At 42.1% G+C, this 27979-nt stretch overlaps 1 protein-coding gene across 1 annotated transcript in view; it reads right to left on the bottom strand.

The window, feature by feature from the left end:
- Positions 1-11263: 11263 nt before the first annotated feature.
- Positions 11264-27979, bottom strand: part of BFSP1 (beaded filament structural protein 1) — a 46472-nt gene continuing 29756 nt past the window's right edge. The window contains exons 3-8 of the mRNA XM_090031547.1: positions 27028-27123; positions 23150-23242; positions 21686-21793; positions 16195-16415; positions 14734-14819; positions 11264-12204 (exon numbers count right to left, since the gene is read on the bottom strand). Coding sequence (XP_089887673.1) covers positions 11264-12204; positions 14734-14819; positions 16195-16415; positions 21686-21793; positions 23150-23242; positions 27028-27123 — 1545 coding nt within the window. The remainder of the gene's footprint in view (positions 12205-14733; positions 14820-16194; positions 16416-21685; positions 21794-23149; positions 23243-27027; positions 27124-27979) is intronic.

The following is a 27979-nucleotide window of genomic DNA, read 5'->3' as shown; positions in this document are numbered from 1 at the left end:
AATGAGACTATTTTTTTTCAGCTATCTTGAGAGAGGTAATAGCAGTAATATATTAGTTTCTGATGCCTTTGGTTGACTACAGCCCAATTCTGCATCATTAACTTTAATGGGAGTTTTTCCATTGGCGATGATTGGATTAGGAATATGCCCCAAGAGACAAAAATATCCAGAGATCAAAAAACAATAATCCTTACAGAAATAATTGTCTTGTTCAGTTTCCTTTAAAACACAGACATAGACACATGTGTTGAGACACACACACAGGGAAAGTTATTTTTGATGAAAAGTTGGTTGAATTGTAGGCAATAAAACCAAATAATCTTAAAATGTCTAATATAGGAAGTACATTGTGAAACAGGGTTAAGACATTTTGCAAGCACAAGTATTTTTTAAATTTTGGTAATTCAAATAAAATGTCCCATATTACACCAAAATCAGCACATTGGGATTGTAAATTACTATGTCTGGCTACCCTTTTGCAAGGTGCACCTGCTTACCTTTGTACTGAAAAGTACTATAGCAATGTAAGATAAGGTTGTGTCAGCATATCTACTACAGACCCCTATTTTCTGGGGTTCATGAGTTGGCTGATGGTAATTTTGTTATCAGAGAAACTTGATGTGAAGTTTCAGTCCAGAAGCAATTTTTAATTCCAAGTTCCTTCTTAACATAGAGATTGGTTATTTTTGTGTTGTAGAAGTATATTTAAGAAAAATGTTTAAGTTATTTATGTACAATGCAGAATTAGGGTTTTGACAAAACACACAAGCCTGTAAACACTGATCTTTACTGTTTAAAGGACCCAGTCTTACAGTCTGTTACATGTGTGAGTATATGTATAGGATAAGGCCTTAAAAATCCAAAACATCTCAGACCCTGATCTAGCTATTACCAGCAACTTCAACGGAAATCATAACAAACATTGCACCCAGTAGTGTTTGCAACAGTGAGATCTCTAATGGTAAACTTTTAATGATAACTATTAAATGGTCTTGATCTAGTTCTTGCTTAACTTAAAGTACATGCACTGGCCCCAGTGAATATGCTCAAATGCTTACAGTGAAATGGTCTAATAAATGTTCACAAGGCTGGGACCTACAATGAAAACAGTAAGTAGTTTTAGACTTTATTCATGCACTTTTAATAAGAAGAGTATGTATTTCAAATATATTTTAAAAAGAGCTAGTCTGGTCAATCAGGTGCAAAGTGAAATGAAAAAAATAAAAACAAATAGATATTTACCTGGGATATTAAAAATATAACCCAGAAGTTTATAAATGATGTATTTTTCACTTAAGAATGTATTACTTATCTTGTTGTCGCAAGTATAAATTTATATTTTAAGAGTCCATGACAAACCTTTCCTTTTCCTTACAAATTTAAAATAAATGATTGACTTTATGTGTAAATCAGACTGTAAGTGTTCATAAGATCTTCATTGCCTTACACCAGTGTCAAATGGGAGTTGCTTCACTGGGGACTATGGAATCACACCTGGGTAAAACAGGTTTTAGTGAGATGAGAACCAGACCCTTGGGTTTGTTTGATGTGGGTGTTTAAAAAAATTAAAAATATATATCAGCTAGACTGGTAACTTTTAAAGTCAGACTGTTGTTTATTTAGTCTAATAGAGGAAAGTATCTGATACTTCTAATTAAGTGGGCTTTTTATAAACCAAAGGATACTGTGGGCCCACTAATACACACATATAGGGCATAAGCCAAAGCTCATTCCAGTAAGGGAGCGTCTTTGAAATATGGAAGACACCCATTGGCTTCAGTGGGTTGTGCATTGGGCCTATGACTCCCTTTAACAGATGGGCTCTTCACATACATGTGAGGGAAGAATTATCCTCTGTTACATGTATATGTGTGTCTGAATACACACAACCACACACTTGTGATAAATAGATATGCATACAGGATATAACATATGCATGCATATATGTATTGCTATGTATATTACATATACTTTATGCAATATATATATGTATACATAATGTGAGTGTGTGTGTGTATGTATGTGTATATATATATATATAGCATGACTTATGTAATATACATGCACATGCACAATGTTTGTGTGTATGTATTTACCAAAAATAATAATCATTCAAACATATAAAAGGGACCTTCTAAAATATGGGAAAAGTGCTTGAATTACAAAGCATCCTTGTGAAATTTTTAAATGAAAGTGTATATTAATTCTTATTGCATTCATGTAATTTTGCAATTCTCTGTTTAAACATTAAATATCTTCTATAGCAGCAAAATAACTAAATGCTTGTTCATATTTTCATAATGTTGACTTAATTTATTAACTGAAAGATGACTATAAGGAGGTATTAGCAGAACTGGTGAGTTTTAATATGATTATATATAAGTGTGAATATACTATATGTAGATATAGACATCAATATTTCCAGAGTTTTTGCTTCAGAGCAAGCACTTTAAAATGTCCAGTTAGAATATGTTTTTATGGTATTGCTGATGCAAAATAAAGTTAATCTATTAGCATTTATAACAAAGAAGTAACAGATTTCATGATTTAAAGCAGGTAAATGTTGTTAATATAAAGCCCTGTGATGATGTTTTATAATCTGAGTAAAATAAAGAGATGTCGTAAACTGGCAGGTCCTATAATCATTGCCTTTCACAAGTTATGTGGACGTTGATATGGATTCAGTGAAACCTCTTCAAGAGTCTGTTTTTTTAGAGTCTTATAGGGTAGATCATATTCTATATAAGTTTGATACAGAGGAAGTAATCATGCCCCTGCAAAATTGTTAATACCATCATAAAAAATATAAACTTAAAGCTGTTAACTGTTAAGTGATTAGCTTCTTTTACTTGTGTGTGGTATGATGGGGCATTCCACTCAAAATCAGAAAAGTTCTTAGTACAAATGAGTATTTGACAATGTGCTGGAATCCCATTGCTTTCAAAGGAGGTTAAGCAAATGCCTGAGGTTAAGGGCTTAAGTGCTTTCCTAAGGCAGAACTTGAATGATCAATGGAACAAATGCCATGGAACAAAAGATCATTGTGTACCGTGTCTGGTAAGTAGTGTATTCACAGTTTCAGCATCACAGAAAATGGAAGTGCTGTCCAGCACTTCTGCATGTAGCACTGAAGATGAAATACATGGGAATTTTCTTTGAAAAATATTTTTTTCTCTCTTCCCTCAAACACCTATTTGGATCCTTCATGTAATTTAGTACCCTTTTATTTCCATGGTACAGGAATCTCATGTTAGATAGCTGGCCTTGTAACCTTCCAACCAACATGTCTGCAATTATAAATGATGCTGAGAAACCTAATTGCCTCATTCTTATTAGTGAGGGGGCCAGTATAAAGACAAGATATTTTATAGTAATATAGAAATCACATCTTAATCTCCATATTAACCCACTTTTTCAAAGATGTATCAGTCCCTTGGAGTTCATGTATAATGACATCTAAGGATTTCGGGCAAAGAAAAAGGGTTAATTCCCAAAGCATTTGATTTAATACCCATTTCAGAATACAATAAATACTGGATATAATATTGGATATTATATGGATATACATATTGGATAGCCTATTGGATAATCAGTTAGCTATCCATTGGATATCCAATATACCCATGTATTGGACAAATATGGGTCTGGGTATATATTTACCAGTTACAGCACTTTTCATTCTATACTGCTTCACTGCCTACAACATAAGTAGTCTGACTCTGTCCATCCCAAGTTGCTACTTTGTTGTCTGATTTTCTTATTCCTGGAGCATGTGCCACAACTCAGGAAGGGAACTTAGCACCCAGTTCTGAAAGGTCTGGTGTGTCCTCAGATTCTACTTATGTCCGTAGGATTTGTAGGAACTTGGAAGCTTGTTAGAGGCTCTCAGCACCACACAAGTTTGTGGCTTTAGCAAATGCCAAAGTGCGGTGCTTACCGTGAAATTGGGCTGTGCAAAATTTTGATGGGTGTTTCATTTTGAAGTTGTTTCGATGCATTTTGAGCTGGAATCAGCAAACTCGAAATAAAACAAAAGACTTTGAAATGAAATGAGGGTACTTGAAACATTTCAAAAGTTTTGAAACATTTTGAGTTTTGAAGATGGGCTTGCTGCAGCTAAACAGAAACTAAGAAGAGGGAGGCGGAAGATGGGGGAAGGACTGCTCTCTGATATTGACATCTAGCTCCCTGTTTGATTCCCTAGCTATCTGATCGCTTCCCAACTCTCTGATCATATCCCTGGCTCTTCCTGGGGGGTGCAGGCCCCCAATCTGCACATGGGGTTTCAGCAAGCTGCCACTGAAACTTCAGTAGCAGCCTGCTGAACATTCCCCCAGCTCCTGGTTGGATTCTCCAGCTCCCCGATCTTTCCCCCAGCTCTCTGATTGCTTTCTCCAGCTCTTAATGGGGGCCACCAGCACGAGCTGCAATGGGAGGGCTGTGGGCTGGGAAGCTGTGCCATGGTCTTCCCTACAGAGCTCAGCCTGGGGGCAGGACAGCCAGTGGTGGAACTGCTCAGAGCACAGCCTTGGCTGCAAGCACAGCCTTAGCCAGTGGCTTGCCTCTGCCTTCTGCCATCTCCTGCCACCAGGGTCAGTTCTGTGGGGCTGGTGGAGCCACCCAGAGTGCAGCCCAGTGACAGGAGGTGGGGAAGAGCCAGGGCTGTGCTCCGAGCAGCTCCACCAGCCACACAGAGCTCAGCCCAGTGGTGGGAAGCAGTGGGAGATGAAGTGACAGAGCTCCTCTGAGTGCAGTCCTGGCTCCAAGCCCAGCCCCAGCCAGTGCTCTTCCCCACCTCATGCCACCAGGCTCATCTCTGTGGGACTGTGGAGCCTCCCGCTGCTGGGCTGTGCTCATCAGGGCTGCCCTCCAAGCAGCTCTGCCACTGGCTCTTCCGCTGCCTTCTGCTGCTGGGCTGAGCTCCATGGGGTTGGTGGAGCTGCTTGGAGCACAGCCCTGGCTCCAAGCATAGCCCTGGCTCTCCCAGACCTCCCACCACCAGGCTCAGCTCTGTAGGGCTGATAGAGCCATTTGGCATGCAGCCCGGTGGCGGGAGGTGGGAAGAGCCAGGGCTGTGCTCTGAGTGGCTCCGCCAGGCCCATGGAGCATAACCTGCCCTCCCAGCATTGCCACTGAGCACTGGGAAGAGCCCAGTGTTTTCCGCAATGAAGCCCCAGGAGTGGTGGACACCATCTGCCTGCAGCCACTGAACTGCATGGTGCCCTGAACCCCCTGGTGTGGCACAGCCCAGTGGCTGCAAGCCGGCAGTGTCTGCTGCTTCCAGGGCTGCAGCAGGGGTGGCATTGGGCTGTCCCCAGCAATCAGGGCAGACTGCAGTGATTGAAGAGAGGCTGCTGCCACCCAAAAATTCTCTGTAGCCCACCCCAGTGCTGCCACTGAGCACAGGCCTCCCAGGGGACACGGGCCCCCAGAGCTGCATGCAGGATGACAGGAGGTTCCTACTGCTGCCTAAGGCCAGTGGAAGCAGCAGTCTTCCCTGCACTGGGCATGGGCTGTGCCCAGCACCAGTCCCAGTCAGCAGCCTCCTGTCATCCTGCACACAGATCTGGTGCCTCACACCCCTGGAAGGAGTCCAGCACAGCCCACCTGGGGTGTGCAGGCCCCCATATCTGTGCATGGGATGACAGCAGACTGCCACTCCTGGCAAGTGGTATGAGTTTTGCTTTCAATTGTTTGAGGTGCAGTTTCACAAAAACCCCTGCAGTTATCTACTTGAAACTTGGCAGGCTTCATGCTCTTGGAAGGGGCTACCATCCCTGCAATTTTTATCTGGAGAGGCAAGAAATGACAAAGTTATAGGCATTTTCATGATTCCCCATTATAGCCTATGGGCAAAATGTTGAAACAGCTGAACAGTTTTGACAAAACTAAATGGAATAGTGCTTTGAAATGGAACAAAATGATTAAATGAAATACTGTCCCTTTGAAATGGCAAAATGAAAGCCAAAATGAAACAGTGCTGTTTTGCACATCCCTACTGTGAAAGTATAGTATACTGCTTGCCCTGTAATTTCTAATGCATACTTATTTCATTAGGTATATTGATGATCCAGCAAAGCTACCTAATGAAACCTATTGTAATCATAGTAAGGAGGGAAGATATTGACTCCTGTGCCTGGTGACCCAATATTTGCAACAACTTTGATCCACTTAAGCCCTAAGGGTTTACATGTTTACCTAAATGGTATTTTACTTGAAGGCAAAAGCTCAAATTCAGCAAAGCACTTAAGCACATGAATATATTTAGGCACTAATGTTCCATTACACTTGTATGCTTAAATCCTTTGCTGGATTGGGGCATAAGGGCTGCTTATATATCTGCTTAGAGGTGTGTGTGGTGGGTGGGGGGAGGTGTTTTAATTAAAGCACTTCCTGGGCAGCTACTCTAATCAGAACATTGCAGTGTCACATGTATTAAGCCACTACACATTTAAAAATGGCCACTGGATGCTTTATTTAACCTTTATTTTATAAAGTGTAGTTAAAGCGCCCTGTGGCCATTTTTAAATGTGTGGGGGCTTAATACACGTGACACTGCAATGATGCTTCAGTGTTCTAATTAGATCACAGAGTATATTCAGCTAATCAGTCTAATTAGAACACCAAATAAGTATGTGTATAGGCAGCCTAAGTTCTGAGGACATTACTTAAATGTAAGTGATATTTCATAGATTTCATAGCTATAAAGGGCTGGAAGGGGACCTCGGAAGATCATCGAGTCCAGCCCTGCCCCAGGGGCAGGAAGTCAGCTAGGGTCAAAGGATGTCAGCAAGATAAACATCCAAATGTATTTTAAAAGAGTCCAGAGTAGGTGCTTGCATCTATGGATGTGAGCCAGAGTTTTGTTTGCTTTACCAGTTGCGACATCACATGGGTGGCTCTTGTTCATCTTGTGGTTAATCATGACCCCCAAGTCCCTTTTGGCCATGATACTAATGAGCGTAGCACTGCCAAACTTATAAGCATGCTGCGGGATTTTTTTTCCTTGTATTTGTCGGTATTGAATGTCATCAGGTTTACATCTGCCCACTTTCTAAGTGGACATTAACTCCAGTTAAATGAGACTGAAGTAAGTGATAGACTTTGTGCACAGAACTACATAGAAGAAATATTTTCACCCATTCCCCTCAACACCTAGAGAACTAGAAATTTTTAGAAAACTAGGATCTAGCTGAATATATGCAATTAAATATTCCTTGCCTACAATTACTTCAGTGTTCATATAAAGAGATGAAAAACAATGAAACACAATGGAAAAGGAGTTTATAACATTTAGTTCTATAGCATTTCAGTAACACAAGATACATTCCTTTAGTATAACTTGCCTTGTAAATATGTATATGGCACCAAAAATATCCTAGTCATAATCCAGCAGTACTACCTAAGGAAGCAGTTCTAGTTCTGTAACATTGCTTATAATAATGCTTGACTAGTTTACTTGGCCTCTGAGTCGAGAAATATTTTTCATATTCCATCTGTTAATTAATTAATTAATTAATTAATTAAGATCTCTAGATATGAACGTGTGGGTTACCTATCTCTGTTTAAGTGAACAGTATACCACTTTCTATAATGTACCAATCAGAGTCTGAATTCAGATCAGATAATAAAATGCATCAAAAGCTTCAAAGATAATTTCTCATTCCATTCTGTTGGCCAAGAAAAATCATATTTCTTTTCTATATATGATTCTTCTTGACCAACAGAATGGAATGACGAGCAGATGATTAGGCACCTGATTATGTTCACATTGGCTGAGTCTACACAAGACACTGACTGTATAGTAGCTCATTACTACTGCACAGTAGCATTGTGAGGCATGAAGCGTGGTGCTACTACACAGTAGTAATGAGCTAAAAAGCCATTTGGCAATGCTACTGCACAGTAACTCCAGTTACCAAAAGTCGTTTAATACTTGTGTATGCAGGTACTAAATGACTATGCTGTAACGACTGCGCAGTCAGCATCTCATGTAGACGAGGCCATTGAACCTGAAAGGACTCTTTGCCACTGCACAACCCTGCAGTGGGAGTAGGATTACGCTCAACCTAAGACAGACAAGCCTGAAGAACTGTAGTAGCAGCTTTGTTAGAGGTTGTCCATATCCTTAAGTAACTTCCTAAATTATGGAGATTACTTACTCAGTCTTTATTTAGCCATTTTAATGGATGACTTGCTTGAATAAAAACTGAAACAAGACTCATAGAATTTAGGTCCTTATCTAAGGAATTAAATACACATTTAATTGTAATGGGATTGTCCACATGCTTAAATATATGCACCTGGTTAAGGGCAGACATGGTTCTTGGGTAAATGTGATATCTTTTATTAGACCAAGTAAATAGTTGCAAACATTGTTTTTTGCAAGCTTTCAGGTAAAAGCACCCTTCTTCAGGCAAAGAGAGTTTGTACCTGGTGAAGTACTTTGCTGCATTCAAGCTTTTGCCTTTAAATAAAATACCATTATATAAACATCTTTATAGATCTAAATAGATCTAAATGACCATAAAGTCTTTCTGGGTGAGGGCACTGAAAATACTCACATGGAAAGGAGTTGGCATGTGTGTGCGTGTTTGTGTGTGTTCACAAAAATGTATGTGAAAGCAAACATTAGGGAAGCAATATGAAGATGGTAGTATCATCCAACAAGGAAATTAAGTTGTCTCATGTTCCTATGTTCCTATTTCACTTTTTCTTCCTCCAATTTTCCCTCCAAAATGTTGTTTCAGATCAGGTCAGAGTACATAGCTGTCCACCTGATGGCTCCAGTAGTTCATGAGGATTAGAATCCAAATGGCTCATTAAGTGATTTTCCTGTATAGGTTTTGGATCCATGACTGCACTACCTTTTCCAAGTACAGTGTAACGCCCCTCCTTCCTCCCCCCACCCACATTTATTGACTTATTGCTGCGCACAGGAGGGTTTGGCAAACATATAGCCCACAAGCCAAATCCAGCATTTGGAGCCCCTCTATCTGGCTTGCTGGACCACTGATGGGAAACTGGAAGTTTGGGGATGTGGCTAGGGGGATAGTGGCTTACCACAGAATCTGAGGCATTTGGTGGTCATAGCACTTAGTGGCAGCAGGTTGAAAGAGCACTGATACGGTCACTTTGTGGCCACTTGCACCATTGCCACTGCCATGCTTCACTTTCTCCACCATCAGCCCTGGTGATGCCACATGCCGGAGCTAGAGCTGCAGCTGAAGCCAGAGCTGCTATGTGCCCTGAGCTCAAGGCAGTCACTGCCACATATCCTGAACCAGTCAGGGCTGCGGCTGTGTGCCCTGGGCCAGAGCTACTGCTCCATGCCCCAGGCCAGAGCCACCCCATTCCCGGATATATCTAGTTCTCAAGGAGCTCCGCAGTCCCAATCCAACCCAGGACACAAGGTGAATTTGATGCTTCTGCTGCACCCCATAGGAATTCTGTGTCTCAAGTACATCATGAGAAGTGTAGTCTGGCTATTGAGTCAATCAATGGAAAGCCCAGCCATAAGATAGCACTTGAACTACAGGTCCCTTGAGGCACTGTCACTGCTCAAACAGTTGATAGTCAGTGTTGATCTGACCCGAAATAAAATGTTTCAATGGGGCTGAAGAAAAATCTCCATAATTTAACTTTTTGGCCTGATTTCAGTTGAGACCAACTGTCTACAGCAGGGGTAGGCAATGTTTTTTGGCTGCAGTACCAAAAAACCCACAATGTCTACCTTGGAAGGTGTTGAAATGCTGACATGCCAGACCCCAGAGCAGCTGTTTGCAGCCTCCCAGCTGCAGCCAGCCCCTGGAGCCCAGTCTACTCACAGCAGGGCTTGCAGCCTCCCAGCTTCCTGCTAGGAGCAGTCTAGGCTCCGTGGCTGGCAACAGCTGCTTAGAGACTGAGCTGAGGGTGGTGTGCCAAGCAAAATGGCCTTGCATGCAATGCTTGGCACGCATGCCAGGGGTTGCTGACCCCTGGTCTACAGGATAGAAATTCACATCTTGGACTGCCAGTAGTTATTCCTGTCAGTGGGCAATACAATAATAATCTTTTATCTTGCATGCCAAAAAAACAAGATATGTTGTCTGATGCTGCAAACCTTTACTCATATGGGTACTGAGTGTTTATAGGACCATTTGCACAGGTAAGCTTTTTCAGGCTTAAGTATGTGATTTCTAGGTTAAGTTTTAGGGGCCAAAATGATAAAATCTGCATACAAAATACCCAAAATGACAATCTTACACATAGCTGAAATCCATACCAGCCTGCTCTAAAGCCATCTATCTCACTAACCAGGGTCTTTCCAGGCCACATTTTAACCTATAAAGTTAGTTTTTTTGCAAGGGGGAGAGGGGTTGTTTTGTTTTGTTTTTTGACCACAAATAAACATGATGCTTAAGAAAAAAAAAGAGCTATAATTTTATGAAAAATAAATGCAATGAAACAAAAAGTGAAGTCCTGGCCCCATTAAAATCAATGGAAGATTTTCCATTGTCTTCAGTAGAGACTCATTCTTAACTTTTAAAAAAAATGTTGTCTCCTGTTTTTCTTTTTTTTGTACAGCTTGTTTTTGTCTTTTTTCTTGGCAGCTTGGGAAATTAAAAATAAGTGCTTAAGTAGAAAAACAGTCAAGTTTCTTTTGGCAAGTAATCTAAAACTTTTTTTTGTTGTTAAACACTTTTCTTTATGTACAGGTTATGAACAAGGAATATTTGAAATAAGCTACTACTAAAGTGTCTCATCTTGAAATGCACACAGGACAATCATGAAACTCTCTTTACTAGCATTTATTAGCATTACCATGGCCTGTTAAATGTAATACACATTCACTATGACAGTTGTTTTTAGAAGTCAAAGCTTTATTAAAGGAACCAGATGTTATAAGTTAACATTGCAGCTGATGGAGAAACAGGGAAACTTGTAGAAGCATCATTAGAGGAATATAAATTTTAAGTAGCTAACTTGTACTGGGCACATATGACCTACTTCTGGCCTAGTCAGGCAACTTAATAACAATTACTTTTAACTTGATCCAATCCTCAATAACGCTGCATAAAATGAGCCTAGTGCTAGTTTCTCGCAGAAGTCGATCATTGCGTGAAAGGTGAACCTACATCAGACAGAATTGTCATGCATGTTTCAATCAATTTCATATCAAACAGCAAAAATCTCACTATTTTATCATTTGCTCAGGGAAAAAAAGAAAGATGTCATTGAATAACTGTGCCAGACAAATCAACTATAAAAAGTATCATGAAATTTAAGAGCCTTTGTCTCCCAGCTTCTTTTTGCTTGTCTTCTCAATTGTTGTCTCCACAATCATAGCTGTCTCTTCATAAGTCTGAATCCTGTCATCAGAAAATTTCTCAATGGATTCTACCACTTCCACCTTCTCATAGCTCATGGACCCAGGCAAGCTCGCTTCTCCAAAAGGAAGGCCACTGCGTCTATCTTCATCATGCTGTAGTTTTTTTGCGTCTCCTGACTCAGGTAGTTCAGTAGGACTTGGGGGAGGTAAAGCCTCAGGCTCAGTGAAATCTGGATGCTTTGTGGGTTCTTCGTCTTCTCCTTCTGACTTTCTTTCCTCTTCTGACATTTCTTCTTTCTCTTTCTCTCTTAAGTTGTCTTCAGGCTCAGACACAATCTGCACTTCCTCCCCTCTCTTTTCTTCTTCTGATGGTTCAGGGGACTCAGGCAACTCTGGTATTGGTTCCACCTCACTGACACTTGGTGTTTGTTCACTACCAGTAGAAACTGTGATCCCACCCCCAGCAGGGATGGAGGAAGAATGGAAACAAGGGTCTTCATAGCTGCCTTCCCCTGAAACAAGTACATAGCGCCCTTTGGTGTAGAAATCACTTTTAGGCTCTGGTTTCTGGTAGCCTCTTATTTTTTGTTTTACAATGTTACGCAATTTATCAAAAGCTTTACTTAGTTGAGCTCCATCAGGCACATCCTCTGGGGCAGGTTCTTGCTCAACTATCTCTAATCCTTCCTGTTCAGCTTCACATATTACTGAACTTTGACGTTCAAATTCTAATTCCTCCTGATCAAAGCCTTCCTGAGTTCTTTCAGGCATTTTTTCTGTTGCAAGATTTTCTGCTATTTCTTTAGGCATGATCTTTTTCCTTGAAATTTTCTTTGGTGGACCTTTTTGTCTTGGCTTGACACTTGCAATGTCTTGAATAACACGTGTGATATCTACAGAAAACCAAAACAAAGCAACAACAAACAATATTGAATGCAGTTGCCCAAAATGATAAAGCAGTGTATTGACCACCAAGGGCCACAATGTCCTGTCCTGGAGTCTAATATTTCATGCAGAGTTAACTAGAGCTGCAGAAGTTGCCACATGTCCTGCTCTGTGCATAAAAATAGTGGTTATGACTGTATGACTTTGGCTGTGAATCCATTTTGTATATACAGACACGTTCATAAGCAAAATGGAGACAGGGTCACTTTATAGGTAGAAACCAGGAACACCAAATCACCGTCTCTAAAGACTGTCCTAATCCTCTGTGGGCACATTTAGGTCTCACCATTGTAGTGCATTACAGCACTGCACCACTATTTTGTACAAACTAAAGTCACTTATCCCTGAAGAGATTAACCCTGGCCAATTTGAAATAGCTTTTATGATCGTTACATGGGACTCCTAGATGTGCCAGTCACAGAAGCTTCTCCCAAATATGATGGGGACTATACATGGGTACCTCAAAACATTCCCTTTGCCCCTTTCCTTGGGGAGGAATCACAGATGACACATTTGCAGACAGCTGTTGTTACTTGTGTCTTTTCTAGAAGGTACTTAAAGGAGAGTCAGAGCCCTCACAGCATATGTAGCTGCTTGACCTAGTAGAAGGCTCTTGTTTACTGTTACTGTCAACAAACTGGACTCTGGCTCTGATTTCCTGATCAAGCTACTAAACAACACACCACTCAGCTGCCATCATGAATTCTGACAGGAGACTAGCAAGCCCCTAGACAGCAAGCTGTTCCCAGCCCTCTGAAGCAGAGATCAGAGAATATGGAAATTTGCTATATGATGATCATGGGGAAATATGCTTCTGTGAAGCCCTTCCTTCCCTCAAAAGCAGGAGACTGCCTGTGAGGATGGACCCCATCCTTCAGAACGCACTAGTGATAATGGACTAGAGCCACAAAAGGACTTAAGAATTTGAAGTTATGACTACTGAATAAGTAATGAGGCTACAGTGTCATGTATGTGTATTTGCTTCCCTTCTGCATTTGCACATGCTTCCCTTCCAGACCTCTAATGAATGTTTCATTATTCCATTCAGAGTTAAATGGCACTCATATGAGGGGAAGAAACACCTCTGTCAGTAGCCCATAATTAGGGCACTCTCTCAAGAGGTGGATTCAAGGTGACAGGGCTTCTTCCTTTGGAAGAACTGCTGTAGAAAGAGCCACATCCCTCCTTTTATAGAATGTTTTAGGAGTTAGAGATCCTCCTATGTCTCACTTCCTGGGAATGCTCTCACCACTGGGAACCTACGTGAAAGGTCATCACTTCCTCTTGCAGATGTGTTTTGAATGTAAGTGACTGGCTGGTGTGTTTTACACTGGACTCAGTGATGTTGGTGGTTATCCTGCATACCACATCAGGACTCTCTAGGTTCTCAGATAGACCTCTGGCTCTTCTTCACTTGAATTTTGGACTGCAACAAAGCTTAGGAGGAAGTTAGTGACCTAGCTGTTTATTGCAAAGGTAGAATGCACAGCTTGACACTAGAAACCACAGGAACAAAGGGAAAGTTATATACAGATATATCTTCCAGGAGGTATACCTTGTCCAGTGTCACAAAAGTGAAAATATATTTCGTGAAAAACCAGATAGCCCTGCAGGTACAATCAAAGGTACACTTTAATACCATGGGGCAGATCCTCAGCTGGTACATAGTCTAGTTCCACTGATTTCAGAGAAACTCCACCTATTTGCATCAACTAGGATCTGGCTCCATTTGTTATATGCCAATCATTTTTTCACAAAACACTAGGGAAACATCCCATTTGGACTATGAAAAAATAACTTAAGTTGGAGCCAGGAAAATATATCTTCATTTTTAATCCTGTCTTTTCAACCTAATGTCCAATTACCCATGAATTTATGATGCTTCTCAGATGTCTATTAGCTTTGTGTGTAACATATCCATCATGCATCCCCTTTGTTAACAAAACCCTTGTTATTTTAGCCCCTGCCAGTTACCTACGCCAGTCACTGTTCTGACAAGTTTGAAATGTACTACTTATGCAGTACTGAGAAGTGCTATAAACCACCCCATTCATGGCAAACTGGATCACAGCACTTAAACAAGACAAGTATTCCTTGTGCCTATTATTGGGGCTAAGTTTAATGAGAAAACATATGCAGTTCTTGATTTGAGCAGCATTTTCAGACTTGAGACAGTCATTAAAGACATCCATTGATACTATGAAACTTTTTGCATCAAAAAAGCTTTCTTTTATTTCCATCATCTTTGTGGAGTTTAATTATTCACTATCAGTTACTTTTGCTATGCCACTGGTACAGGAAGGAAACAGTTTTGTTATGTGAGTGGGATCTCAAGTTCTTGATCCAAAGCCAACTGGATTAGACTGAAAGTCTCCCATTGACTTGGATAGCCTTTGGATCAGGCCCAATACATAATTGGTTCCAGTAAGAACAAATGCAAACACCGTTACTTAAATGGGCAAAGAATAGAAGCTTACCTCTTCCCCTTGAAACTGAAGATTGGGCGGGTCTGTAGCTTTGCATTAAGAGTGTAACTGGGGTTCCAGCAATGGCAGAATTTAACCTGGCAGGGAAGAGCAGCACAAGTCATATTTCTCAGAATATCTTGAAGAAGCAAAGTCATTTAAAAGACCTCATTACTAATGTGTCTACATTGCTTCAAATCAAAATGGAGAGCAGTTCAAAATATTTGATTTATGCAATGACTATTTTACTGTATCTAGTACAGTGCATCAGTGTCATAGGTCAGCTCCTTTGTTGGTGAAAACCAGCAGAGCTGCATTATTGTCGGGGGGTTATTCTGGCTTACACCAAAAGGGGCTCTCATACAGAGGTGGAACTATCATTCTGGGCATCCTGGGCTGCAGTAGGAGGAAAGTGGTGCTGGGAGCTTACCTCCTTGCACAGAGGCTGCTGTTGCTCTGGTGCAAACTTTCCAAACTCAAGCTGCTGCTGAGGTGGTAACAACAGCATAGGCTCCCCAAGAACTCCCATTCTGGTGCCCCATCCAGGTTAACACCTATGGGTTGTGTTCTGCTTGCCCAACCCTAGTTACACTACTGATATGGTCTCTTGTTTTTTACTTAGATCAAAGGGCATAGGTGTTCCCAGGCACCTTGCCAATCTGGCTCAATTTACCTTCAATGAAGCTTAAAAAGATGCCCCAGAGAGATTAATTGCACATGAAGCCAAGTAAGAATAAAACCTCATTTAAAGTAGAGGGTAAAGGTGACTACCATCAGGTCCAGAAACATTACGAACAGCGCACTTTTCAAGTTCCACTCCTAAAAGTTTTCCCAGTGGTACAGTGTGTAAGGTCAGAATAGCTGAATCCCAGCTCTGTTTACAAATTAGCTACTGTAATTGGACCCCAAAGCCTTTAAAATTAGATCCAAAACTTTAAAGTGCTAAGAAATTGGATGCCATAAGGGGTACTAGTTTATGCAATGGCCTTATGTTGTGCTAAACATCCTTAAAGGACACAGGTATTCACCCAACTGATGATAAGCTAACTCAGTTTGACTGACTGAATGGGTATTATAGCATTGGAGAGGACAGTCCATTCTCTTCCATTTGTACCTGTCATTGGGCATGGAAATAAAAAGAAGGCAGTCAAATGGTGGCTAAAAATGGTGGCTTACATACACATAAACCCCAAGTCTGGGTTCTGGCAGAGGAAGGAGGAAGCATGTTTTAAAACTGTGGCTACAATAGGTAGGAAATCTGGGTTCTTCTACTCCTAGCTCTCCTGCAAACTTCTTACGTGATTCCACGGCAAATGGAGTTCTGCTGTTGATTTCAGTGGGCTTTGATCTAAGCTCATTATCCTTCAGTTCCTTTCCTTGGATCCCAGTGGATTCACATGAGTTTTTTCTGGATAAAACACCCATTTTTGAATACTATAACAATAACCCATCAGAATACAGAACAGGCCTTACCGGTTGTCTTCAGTCTCAATAATACGTTTGTACCTCTCCAACTCATTCTCTAAGGACTGCTGGTAGATCACCAGCTGGCGGCAGTCATTGGTGTACTTCTCTAAGGTCTTCTCAGCCTCTTCTATCTCCTTCCTCAGGTTTTCAATTTGCTCGTTGTACAGCTGAATCTCATCATCATAACTCACCTGGGTGTTCTTAATAGCTTGTTCCAGCATGGTTGTCTGTTAAGCAAGGATGAAAGTTGAGAACAATTCTGTACAGTAACCTAATTGCAATGGAAGAGGACAATGGTAAAAGGTGACAGGCTATGAAGCTATCTGTCACAGGAAACCTGAAAAAAACCCCAGAGTGGGCCTCAACTGAACAGCTCCAAAGAGTCCTATATTCACTGTCCATCTAATGCTTTGCTACTGAAGCTAATGGGCATTTTAATTATGTTTGTTTGTTTATTTATTTCTTCAATTAAAAATATATCTAGGTATTCTTATCCAAGACTCTGGATACCTACACCATAAATTAAAAAGTTACAACAGAAACATGGGTCAAGAAATCTCATAAATATGTTCACCTGTGTCTGCTCCCCACTTGCTAGTTCTACTAAAAATAGTAAGAAGCTGAGCTTTGTAATGGGCCCAAAAGGCTGAAAAAAATCTAGGTTCAGTGTACTAAAAGGAGGAAAATAAGGATGGCCTTGAGGCATAGTCAGAAGATCTGGGTTCAGCTGCTGGTTCTGCTGCTGGCCACTGGGTAGTCACTCCAAGCTCTGTTACTGACATAGCAGCAATGCTGCTGCTGCATTTTCAGGGACAAAATTGCTTCCCACTTCTCCTTTTCAGAGATTCAGCACATGCTGTCCTTGTACCATCTGTTTATCAGATGAGGTGTAACCTTAACCAATTTACAATCCACCTACCCAATACCCACTAGGTTATACAGCACTAGTGAAAATACTAGCACCTTTGGCTTTTTGTGTTCAAACAGCAGCAAAACGTGGACAATAGCTGGTGATTTCATGGAATTTCAAAGTGAAAGTGGTGTGAACTCTTCTTCTTTGCTTGCATGCCCAGCTAAAGGTGGCCAAAGTCTGGCTTTGAATCTCTCTCAACCTCAGTCTTCCTATTGGCTGGTTAGGGACAATACTAGGTACTTATCTTGTTTCATTAATGTGATGCTCTCCTCAGATAGAAAAGTGTTAAAAATCCAAAAGTCCTAAAACTATTATTTTTAACGCTGCTACTAATACAATCATTTTACTAAGAGATGGCTGGTAAGGCCAGTGCTACAGAAATCCAGAGTAAATTTCAGCAGACCAAGTTACAGCCATGCCTGAGTAACACTCAGAAGGATCATTACAGTTTTTATCTTGCCCTTGATACACTCATATACTCAGGGGACGTCACATGGAAAAAGATAAGCCTCTACTCATACAAGAGTTAACTAGGAAGTTGTATGGGGCAAAAAACCAATTTATTCCCTGTCCATGGTGCTGATTCAAGCCCACAAATGTCATTGTGACTGTTAGGGCTGTGCGAACCAGTGACATTTAGTTTCGACTTCTGTTTCTCCATTTTGAAGGGACAGTGTTTCATTTTGTATTTTTATTTCATTTTGTTTTGATGCAAAGTTCCATTTTGTTTCATCAAAACTGTTTCGGTGTTTCAACGTTTTGCCCATAGGCTATAATGGGGAATTATGAAAATGCCTATAATTTTGTAATTTCTTGCTTGGTTGCAGTGAAAATTGCAGGGATGGTAGCCATTTATGAGGGCATGAAGCCTGCCAGGTTTCACAGAGATAGGTGCTGGGGTTTCTGGGAAACTGTACCTCAAACTGTTAAAAGCAAAACTTGTGTCACTTGCTGGTAGTGGCAGCCTTCTGTCATCCTGCCCGCACCCCTGGGAGGGCTGTGGGCTGTACCAGACTCCTCTTGTGGTGTGAGCCACTGGATCTGTGCTCAGGATAACAGGAGGATGCCGCTGATGCCTAGGTCCGGTGCTGGGCACAGCCCACCACCGGAAAGACTGGAGCTGCCACTGGCTCTAGGCAGCAGCAGCAGCCTCCTGTCATCCCATGCACAGATTTGGGGGCCTGTACCCCATAGGAGGAGTCCAGCAGTGCTGGGGGAGCAGGTTGAGCTCCATGGGGTTGGTGGAGCTGCTCGGAGTGCAGCTCTGGCTCTCCCCACCTGAGCACTCAGAGGAGCTCTGCCAGCCCCATGGAGCTCAGCCCGGCAGCAGGAGGAGGCAGAAGAGCCAGTGGCAGAGCCACCTGGAGTGCAGCCCTGGTGAGCACAGCCCAGTGGTGGGAGGCTTTGCAGCCCCACAGAGCTGAGCCTGGCAGCATGAGGCAGAGGGAGCCACCAGCCAGGGCTGCACTCTGAGTGGCTCCACCACTGGCTGTCCTGCTGCCTCCCACCACCAGGATGAGCTTTGTGGAGCTGGTGGAGCTGCTCAGAGCAAAGCCCTAGATCTGCCCCAGCTCCTGCCACTGGGATGCACTCCGAGTGGCTCTGCCAGCCCCATGCAGCTGAGCCTGGTGGCAGGAGGTAGGGGAGAGCCACTGGCCAGGGCTATGCTCAGAGCCAGAGGTGCACCCTGAGTGGCTCTGCTACTGGCTCTCCCTCTGCCTCCCGCCACCAGGCTGAGCTCCATGAGGCTGGAGGAGCCACTCAGAGTGCAGCTCTGGTGAGCACACCTCACCCATGGAGCTGAGCCTGGTGGTGGGAGATGGCAGGAGAGCCAGTGGTGGAGCTTCTCAGAGTGCAGCCCTGGCTCTGAGTGTAGCCCTGACCAGTGGCTTTCCCCCACCTCCTGCCACCAGGCTCAGCTCTGTGGGGGCTACAGAGCCTTCAGCTGCTGGGCTGTGTTTGCCAGGGCATATTTGGCCAGCAGGCTGGTTGGACTGTGCAATGCACCTGACCCTGGCCTTGTTCTGAGTGTGTCCCCCACTTCTTGCCATGGGGCTGCTTTGAAATGTGAAACGTTTTGAAACTTTTGCAACATTTTGAGTGCCCTCATTTCATTTTGACGTTGTTTTGAAGCCTTTTATTTCATTTTGATTTTGCTTTTTCGACAACAAAACAGCTTTAAAATTAAATACTCATTGAAATTTCGCACAGCCCTAGTGACTGTTCCTTTTAGAAGTTAATATCCAAGCAGCCTGTAAGTAGCTTCATGTCCTGTGCAGCAACTCCTAGTATACAAATGAAATTTCATTAAATACAACTGGAAATAAAACTGACCACAAGATGGCACCAAGCTCTTGGAAAAGAAAGGCTGTAGAGCACATACTTCTGCTCCCTTCTGCTTTTCTTTGGCTAGTTGATGATATAGTATCTTTACCATCCAAAGTTTCTTTTAGTCTTTTAGAAACATTCACACTTGATTAAAAATTGCCCTCATAAACAGGCTATAAGGATCTATAATAGATTGTTTTAATAAATACCTATGAAGTCAATTCTTCTACAGTGTTAACAGGGAAAAATACTCACAAAGGAATGAGCATTGGTAATTCAGGAACACAAGTCACATTGCCATTTCTTTGGGAAAAATCCCACTCTTAAAGTCTGGCAGATCAGTAGGTTACTTAAAATAATGGATTATGGCTACCTACTGGCTCCATAATACCTAGGAACATAGGACAATAAGGGAGTAGCTGGGCCATTGATTACAGTACATGGTTCTTGCAGAAAGCCACATGATATATCCCTTTCTTAAACTGATCAAGTTCTATTGGTTTTTATTGACCCATTATAACTTGAATTTTAATATAAAACATGACCTTGAAATTTAAGCTTTTATCTTGAAATTCACCATATTATACCTTTGCCTTCTTGGAGGAACCAGATGAAGGCAGATTCTGCAATTATGACCAGAACTATAATAGTTCCTGATTTTCTTAAGAGTATAAGATCTCTCTTATAAGATATGTCTCTTTTAAGATATCTCTAATAGCCAGGCTACTAAGTGACTGGCTTTCACCCAACTCCACTAAGCACTAGCTAAAAGATGAACTAGCCAAAAGATGCTCAGACTCAAGAGGGTGGATAAGACCTCCTATTATGGTGGTCTAATAGCTAAGCTGCTGAAGATCTCCAGAAGAAGTTATGTTCCAGCACACCACCCTCAGAATGGTTCAAGCACTCAAGAGGCAAAGGAGTCTTTTCTTGCCAGGTTAAGATAATAATTTTTCATCCTATCCACTACCAGTAGGGTCCTCATATAGGTGGCCTGAGGTCCTTACATTCATGGCTATCATTGTAGTTGTGCTTGCAAATGAAACAATTGCTGTTAAGTTTGAGCCTGTCAGAAAGCACAAGCTGCATTTGGAAGTGTTGGATGACATCATTTCTTGGCTGGGAACCACGTAGGAGCTGCAGGATGAGTCTTGGTAATTCATACCCTTTGAATCAGTGCTATATAAATGCATATATCTTGGTTGCTAGTAGATTCTAAGTGCATCTACACATTCATTAATGAATTGTAGTTACTGCGCATTAAGTTTCGTACTTGAATAATCAATGTGCAGTAATTGGGGTTACTGCACAGTAGCATCAAGGCATATCTTTTTAGTGTTTCATGTAAATATGTTCTCTGTGTACCTTTGGAAAGGCTAATTCATTGATTATTAGTAATAGAGATGCACACACGCTGCTGTGATCAGCTTCATATGTATTTTTGATGGATGTTCATGAGGTTTATTTCAATTGCCTAGTTCAATCTCCCTGATTAACACAAGCAATAATACCCACAGTAGTCCAATAACTTGTGAAGCAGGTTTAATGATTGTGTAAAATGCTGGATTCTCTTCTAATGGAAGATCTCTGGTTTCTCATTCCATGATTCAGGCTTCTGAATAATGGAATAAGTTTCATACTTGATCCAAGTTGGTAAGGGTCAGTTGCCATGCATCTGCCTGCTTAGACTCCACTTCCAACTGTAATATGAGTTTCTTGCCTGCTTAGGCAAACAACTCCTTTTACTAAGCAGCCACCATAATTATGACTGACCAGCTAAAAGTAACTACTTTGATCTGTATTTCATGATATAAGGCTTCTTAGAAGCAGGGACATTGAAGTAGCTAGAGATAAAACCTGAACTTTAAACAAACACAAACACCACTACTTTCCCAGCCTCCATAGTACATACTTTATGTCTCCATTAAATACCAGCCATGACTGAGTTTTTTAATGAGAGGTTTTGAGACATTCAAGTTGCATTAGGTTGAATCAATAAGATTCACTGGGCACGTCTACACATGCCACTATGGAGTTGTTGTTACTGTGCCATCATTTAGTACCTCCTTGTGGAAGTACTGAAAGATGGTGCAGTTACATGGTTATTTTTAGGCTATAACAGGGGAGTGCACCAACATAGCTGTGGCATAATGGGTTTTACCCAAGGATGCTGCATCGCCATAGCTTATTGCTATGACAACATAGTATCACAAGTAGACATGCCGACTGTAGAGTTTCTGGTTAGCCATATAGTACCTCATTCTGAAATTTTGATTTCTGAGCCTGTAGCTGACAAAGAATGCTTTTGTACTCCTCCAGCTGACCCTGCAGGATAGGAATTCGCCTCTCTGCTAGCTGTTTCTCCTGAAAGAAAACCAGAAAAAGCATTTGATTGTGTAAATGTGTCACCACAAGTTGTCTATGACAAGGATACACAGCCTGGGAACCAAACACAACCATACTGTCCCATAACACAAGATAAGTGACACCAGCAACAAGGGCTCAAAGAGCAGGGGGACCTAACAGACCAAAATTAGGAGAAGGCCCAGAAGGCTATGTAGATGTGTGACCACACAGAGACAACCAACTAGAGACAGCCATGGATGAAGAGTCATTAGGAGTCATCAACGGGGAAGGAAAATACAAAAGCAGAGACTTGAGATTAACAAAGGACCTTCCCTTTGTTTCATCCATCTCTCCCTTTGCACCATCCCACCCTGTCCCTCCTTGCTGTCCCTTCCCCTTCTCCTCCCTGAGAGGTGTCCCGGGAAGGGTCCCTGAGTCCCTCATGGACCAAGGGCATACTAGCAGCCTGTCTCCTGCACCCCACTGGAGGCGAGGCTGTAGGCCTCGGTATCCCAACTCCAGACTGCTGACACCTACGAGAGAGAGCCTCAGAGTGGAGCCTGCATCCTCACCAGATGTACTTTGACTCTGATGACAGCCCTAGGATAGGTAGATATAGAATTGTTTGTTTGATTGTTTGTATTGTTGCTTTTCTGTTCTTACTCTGTATCAATAAATCAGCTGACAGGTGTTGTTGTCTGAGGGTTGTGCTCTCCTAGAACAAAGGTTTAAGGGCTGGGTTCTGTACATCCAGTGTCAACAATCAGAATACTCCAATGGAGACAGTGTAAAAGCAACAATTATCATTGAAAATATTTTACTTATTTTGAAATGTGAAATACCTGCTCTTGTAGTCTGCACACAAACAAGAGTTTCTGGTGGTATGAAAGTGAACCCATCTTGTCTCCTCCCACCCCCTTTTTGTCTTGCGTGGTTTTATCTAGTCAACACCAATCTCTGTGATGCATACGGGTTAACCTTTCTTGTTCTTGCCCCCACCTTCTTTCCCTAGGGAAGAGAAGATCTTTGAAGCTTCAAATTTCCAGTCCTCTTTTTCATGAGGTGGGAAGCATACCTACTTCTGCTAGACTTGTCTTCTAATATGGCATCTGCTGCACATTTCAGAATGTACTTGGATAAAGAAAATCTCTGATCGAGGTTTTTATGACTCAATCACTTAAGGATGATACCTTCTTTCAAACCTATAGTTGAATTTTCTTCCATTGTCATTTAGGATTCAACATTTATTCAGAAACATCACCTTCTTTCCAATACTACAGAACTAGCATGCATATCTCAGACTCTTTGGGCCAATATGGACTGTTCATTGAGTGCTCATAATATAAAGTTTTTTTGACTATTTGCAATACTTACCTCACTTACACCAGCTGTTACAGAGGACACACGAGGGGTTTTTTGGATGATCTGCTGTAAAATGTTGACATAGGTTTGTACTTCCATAAGATTCTGTGGTGGGATAAAATGATTGTCATTAGAAATTGGAATTGCATGCTTTTCAGTTCAAAGCCCTGCACTTCTGTGAAGATTTCTTTCTTTCTGATAACTTCTTTCACCTTGTAAAAATGCAGCTTACAGAACTGCTGATAAGTAGATGCATACCTGCCTTTAGTGGACTTGACCCCCTCTGAATTCAACCAGTATGCGGTTGAATTACTAAATCAGCATAATCAGATATTTCTTTGCTATAGATGTGGTAGTACTGATGACACATAAGACACTTTTTATGAAAGGTTATGTTACTTGTGTTCTTCTAGAAGCAAATGGGAATACCATCTGATTGTGCACTGAGACAGAAGGAGAAGGTACTGGTAAAATGAAGACCTGTACAAAAAGCTTATTTGTGTGGCCAAAGTCTTGGACTTGGACTCATTCCAGCTGATATTTTGTGAAGAAACTCAGAATAGTTCCATTCAGCTTCAGCACTGGATTTGAATCTCCAGTGTTATTTTGCTTTTCATTCCTACAGAGCTAACCCAGATCTCATGGATATCACTGGAACATGTCTGTAAAACTATGGAAAGTGTTAGTTTCTTTTTACCAAACCCATCCCCATGGAGTAAATACAACACTTAAGGACAAGAAAAAAAAAAGGTCAAAGTTAGGTCTATGGAAAGCTTTGGGTGGTGATCCAATTTGGAGGAGATTCGGCTGGATTTGGTGGCTGAATCTCTGAATCTGAATAGAATCAGGGGACCAATTAAAAGGTCTGAATCAATTCAAACAGTGATGATGATTCAGCTTTGATGATTCCCTGCCTGCTGCACTAGACAGCTCCAGGATTGCAAGCAGGTAAGGGGTGGCAGGAGAGGGGGGCCTGGGGGAGGAGGGAGGGAACCACGGGGAGACCCATGACAGCCCCCATCCTCTCCCTGCTCCCTTGCCCCTACCTAACCCCTTCCCACTCCCCAGCCCCCCAACCCATGGCTGCCCCACCTGTCCCAGCTCCTGGCCCTTTAAAGAAAAGCCCTGCTGCTCACCAGGTACTGCTGAGTGGGGGGTGATACCCACTGCCCACCACTGCCCCACGCTGCATGGGGTGCTCTGCATGAACCCCCTGACTCCCCCCCCCACCCCCCCATAGGGCTGTGGTTCTAGCCCTTTAAGAAAAAAAAAACAGAAAAGCCCTGGACTCGCTGATCCTGCAGAAACCACGGGGCTTGCAGGGCTCATACAGAGTCCCTCACATGGTGTGGGGCAGTGGGGATCACCCCCCACTGGTATGAGCAGTGAGTCAGGGTTTTTCTTCTTTTTCTTTTTTTCCATAACCATAGCTGGCGGGCTAGCCATGGGGGGCTGGGGGACTCATGAAGAGCCCCCCACACAGTGTGGTGCAGTGGGAGGCAATGGGGATCACGTCCCCACCCAGCAGCAGCCAGTGAGCTGAGGCTTTTATTTTCAAAGTGCTGGGAGCTGGGGCAGGTGGGGCAGCCATTGCCAGGCTGAGGGGGATGGGCCTGGCTGATTCAGAGATTTGACCAAATCAATTTAGGGCCGTGATTTGAATTACCAAATTGAATCACTGTCCCCCCGAATTGGCTGAATCCAGAGCAAATACTAGACACTTTGCACAGGCCTAGTCAAATTCCTCTTGTGCCTAGTGACCTATAAGGCTATGGTGTAATCAGGTGGCTATCACCACATTCAGCAAGCTTTGACTTCTCAGCCTGTATGACCAGAAACCCATTAAAAGAGGGACCAGGTAGATGCAACTTTCAGCATGAATTCAGCATGGATCAAACTCATATCTCTGGCAATAGACTGAGAAGGCTTAACTTTTTTACCACTGGGATCCTTAGTCTGCCTGTGGAATCCTCATCCTGCAATCTTCTAGTTATTCTATTTACAGAAATAGAATCTAGAAACACTTTATAGAGCTAGACCATCTGAAACTTGCTTTCTGTCTCAAAACTCATGATCAAGGAACTGGCTGTCTCCAGAGGGAATCTCCACCTGCCTCTGGATGATACTTGTGAGTAAACTACCTGAGAACTAACTAGATATATATAGCATGCAGTAACTCAGATGCATGATCAAAGGCCACTCCAGCCACCCTGTTTTCTCTATGGGATTTCTCTGATACTACTCAACTCTGTATTCTATTCCAACCCTACCCCTTACAATCAATAAAGTTCTCCTTTGTACCTAGTGTGGGAGACTTATTGGGAGTGGGTCTAGATTATGCCTTGGGGTCCCCTTGATTCAGCTGACTAAGGGAGACCACTACTTGTGCATCCTATTGAGGGAAGGACCCCAAGTTCTTGAAGTCAGTGAAGTACCCTTGAGGGCTACTAGGCCTGTGTTTTCTAGGGGGCATAGTGCCAGGATCAAGCCTGTCCCTGGGTGGTGGCAGCTGTACCCCCAGGCTAGCGGGTGTGCTCCAGGAAGGGGGTCAGCCAGATGTGAGGTGCCCCCAGGGAGGTACTCAGAGCCTGGAAGGTGGTCAGGCACAGTGAGGTGGGTGGCTCAGTGCAGAAGCACCCCCTACTGGTCCACCACAATCCTAAGACCATTTTGTAAGTTAAACGATAATAAAAGATCCATGAAGATACAAATAATCATGTTAGTGACTCTGGCCTGATGACTTCATATGAATTAATTTGGACAAGAGTCTATCTGTTGGTCATGGATAATGAACTGAATGTATTTTGTTCACTAAATGGTCCAGGCTTATCTGGAGTCATGTTGTTTATTTGAACCATTTCAAAATGCCTGTAACACCTAAAAATGCATATAGTATATAAAATCAACCCCCTCCACCTAAGCTTACATCTTGTATTTGTTTGACCTGGCCACTGAAACAGATCAAGGATAGATTAATTCTTTTAAACATTGAATCTAGGGACACACACTCAAAAGACCTGAGCCTGAACTGATTCAATCTTTGCAGGTTAGTCTAACCTGGCTAGGCTAAACCAGTTTGTAACTGTACATACATCCCCTCTGGACTGAATAACTGCTGGCACATGCCTGCAGTGGTTCAGGCTAGAAGTCAGGGGGGCACTAAAGCAGCCTTCCTTCCTTTCCACAGGGCTGAACTGAGGTGGGGTATAGCCAGGCCCTGGCAAGACATTGTGATTAGGGATCCCCCCACCCTTTGATAACAGAGCATTTATCAGTTCTGTTACCAGCATTTAGCACCCCATCAGAAAACAAATCCTCACTCATTAATTCAAGCTCTTCTTAAACAGCTTTTTCCAAAGGAAGGAATGCAGAGACATTACCACTGAGCTATTAGCTCCAAAAGCCCTAAGTGGGCACTGTCCTATCTGCCTTACATGGCTTTAGCTAGCATGCCACAGTGGTGAGTGGGAGAGAGAAGCGTGGTATGGAGAAACCAGCAGATCCTGCTGTGACTGCAAGTCTCTGCTTGAGCTCTAGCCAGGGAGCAGAGGAGAGAGGCCAGCCCTGTTGCGGAGCAGAGAGCTCTGCCAAGCCCACAGATCATGCTGGGATGCTGGGGGAATCTGATTTAACTTAAACCAACAAGGGGTCTAAGACAGACATTGCATAAACTGGTTTGATACAAATCAGTTAAGTCTGATACTACATTCAACCAGGTTTATCTCAAACTGGTTTCAGCCATTTTGAAACTGCACTAAATGTCTGTTCTGTTACAAGTTTAAACCAGTTTATGATCACTTAAACCTGTTTATGTGTTATGTCTGTCCCTAGTCTAACAAACTCCTCCCTAGGGGATGCTCTAAAAGGGGTGGGGAGTTCCTTGCAATTACCTTCTTGTGCCTCTCCTTTGTGGAATTAATGTCATCCTGCAGGAACTGTGATTCAATTTGAAGTTCCAGATTGCACAATAATGCTTCATCTGCTTCCTATAATACAGATAAACATGATGCTGTTAGTATTTGCTTCTAAATCAGTAAGAACAAAGGAGCCAGTTGTCCAAAAGATGAATCATTTCACGTTTGTATCCACCTGTTCTGAGATTTAAAGATTATTGGAAGAAATAAGGGTGTTATGAAACCAGCACACAATATGCCCTTTAATTTTTTGTCTTCTATGGTGCATGCTGTGGAGATAATTTCTGAAGAAAAGCAATGTATATATTTCAGCACTGTGGCATTGTCAAATTTCTTCACCATATGCTGAAAGGTGGCTGGCAGCCAAGGAACGGACACTTACTTTGATCCTAAACACTTACAGTTATGCTTGAATTCTACACAGGGGGAATCAAAAGAACGAAGTATTGATTTCTCTACTATTTATGACATTATTTGAAACACTTCTTTAATATCCCTGGCAAAATATGCACTGTAATTCTGTGTCAAGCTATTTCTCATCACTTTGTAGGGTTATACCATTGCAAATTTGTTTTTTCTTTTTCATGTTTTTTTTTTAAACAATTCTAGCCCTAAAAAGTATTAATGTGTTAGTATAGAAACACTTAAAATTTGGGGAAAGTTTGGGGGAAAACCTGTAATAATATATTGTACAGGAGGAAGATAATTCCCAAGTCAATTTAATCTAAAAGAAAAAGAAATAATTACTGAGAATTACATATGCGTAGCTGAGATTAGGATATGGCCCAATCTGACCCCAATTGTTATTGTATTATATAATTTTAAAAAATACAAAATGAGGTGTCAAACTTATCCTGTGGCCCAGGCTGAATCCAGACCAGAGGGTTTCTTGCAGGCCAGATCCACAGAAGCAGCAGCAACAGCAATA

Source organism: Crocodylus siamensis, chromosome 1, assembly GCF_052110815.1.
Source record: "Crocodylus siamensis isolate JL-2025a chromosome 1, ASM5211081v1, whole genome shotgun sequence".
In the NCBI taxonomy this organism is placed as follows: domain Eukaryota; kingdom Metazoa; phylum Chordata; order Crocodylia; family Crocodylidae; genus Crocodylus; species Crocodylus siamensis.
Note: the sequence above shows the minus strand (reverse complement) of the source record. Positions and strands in the feature narration are given on the sequence as shown.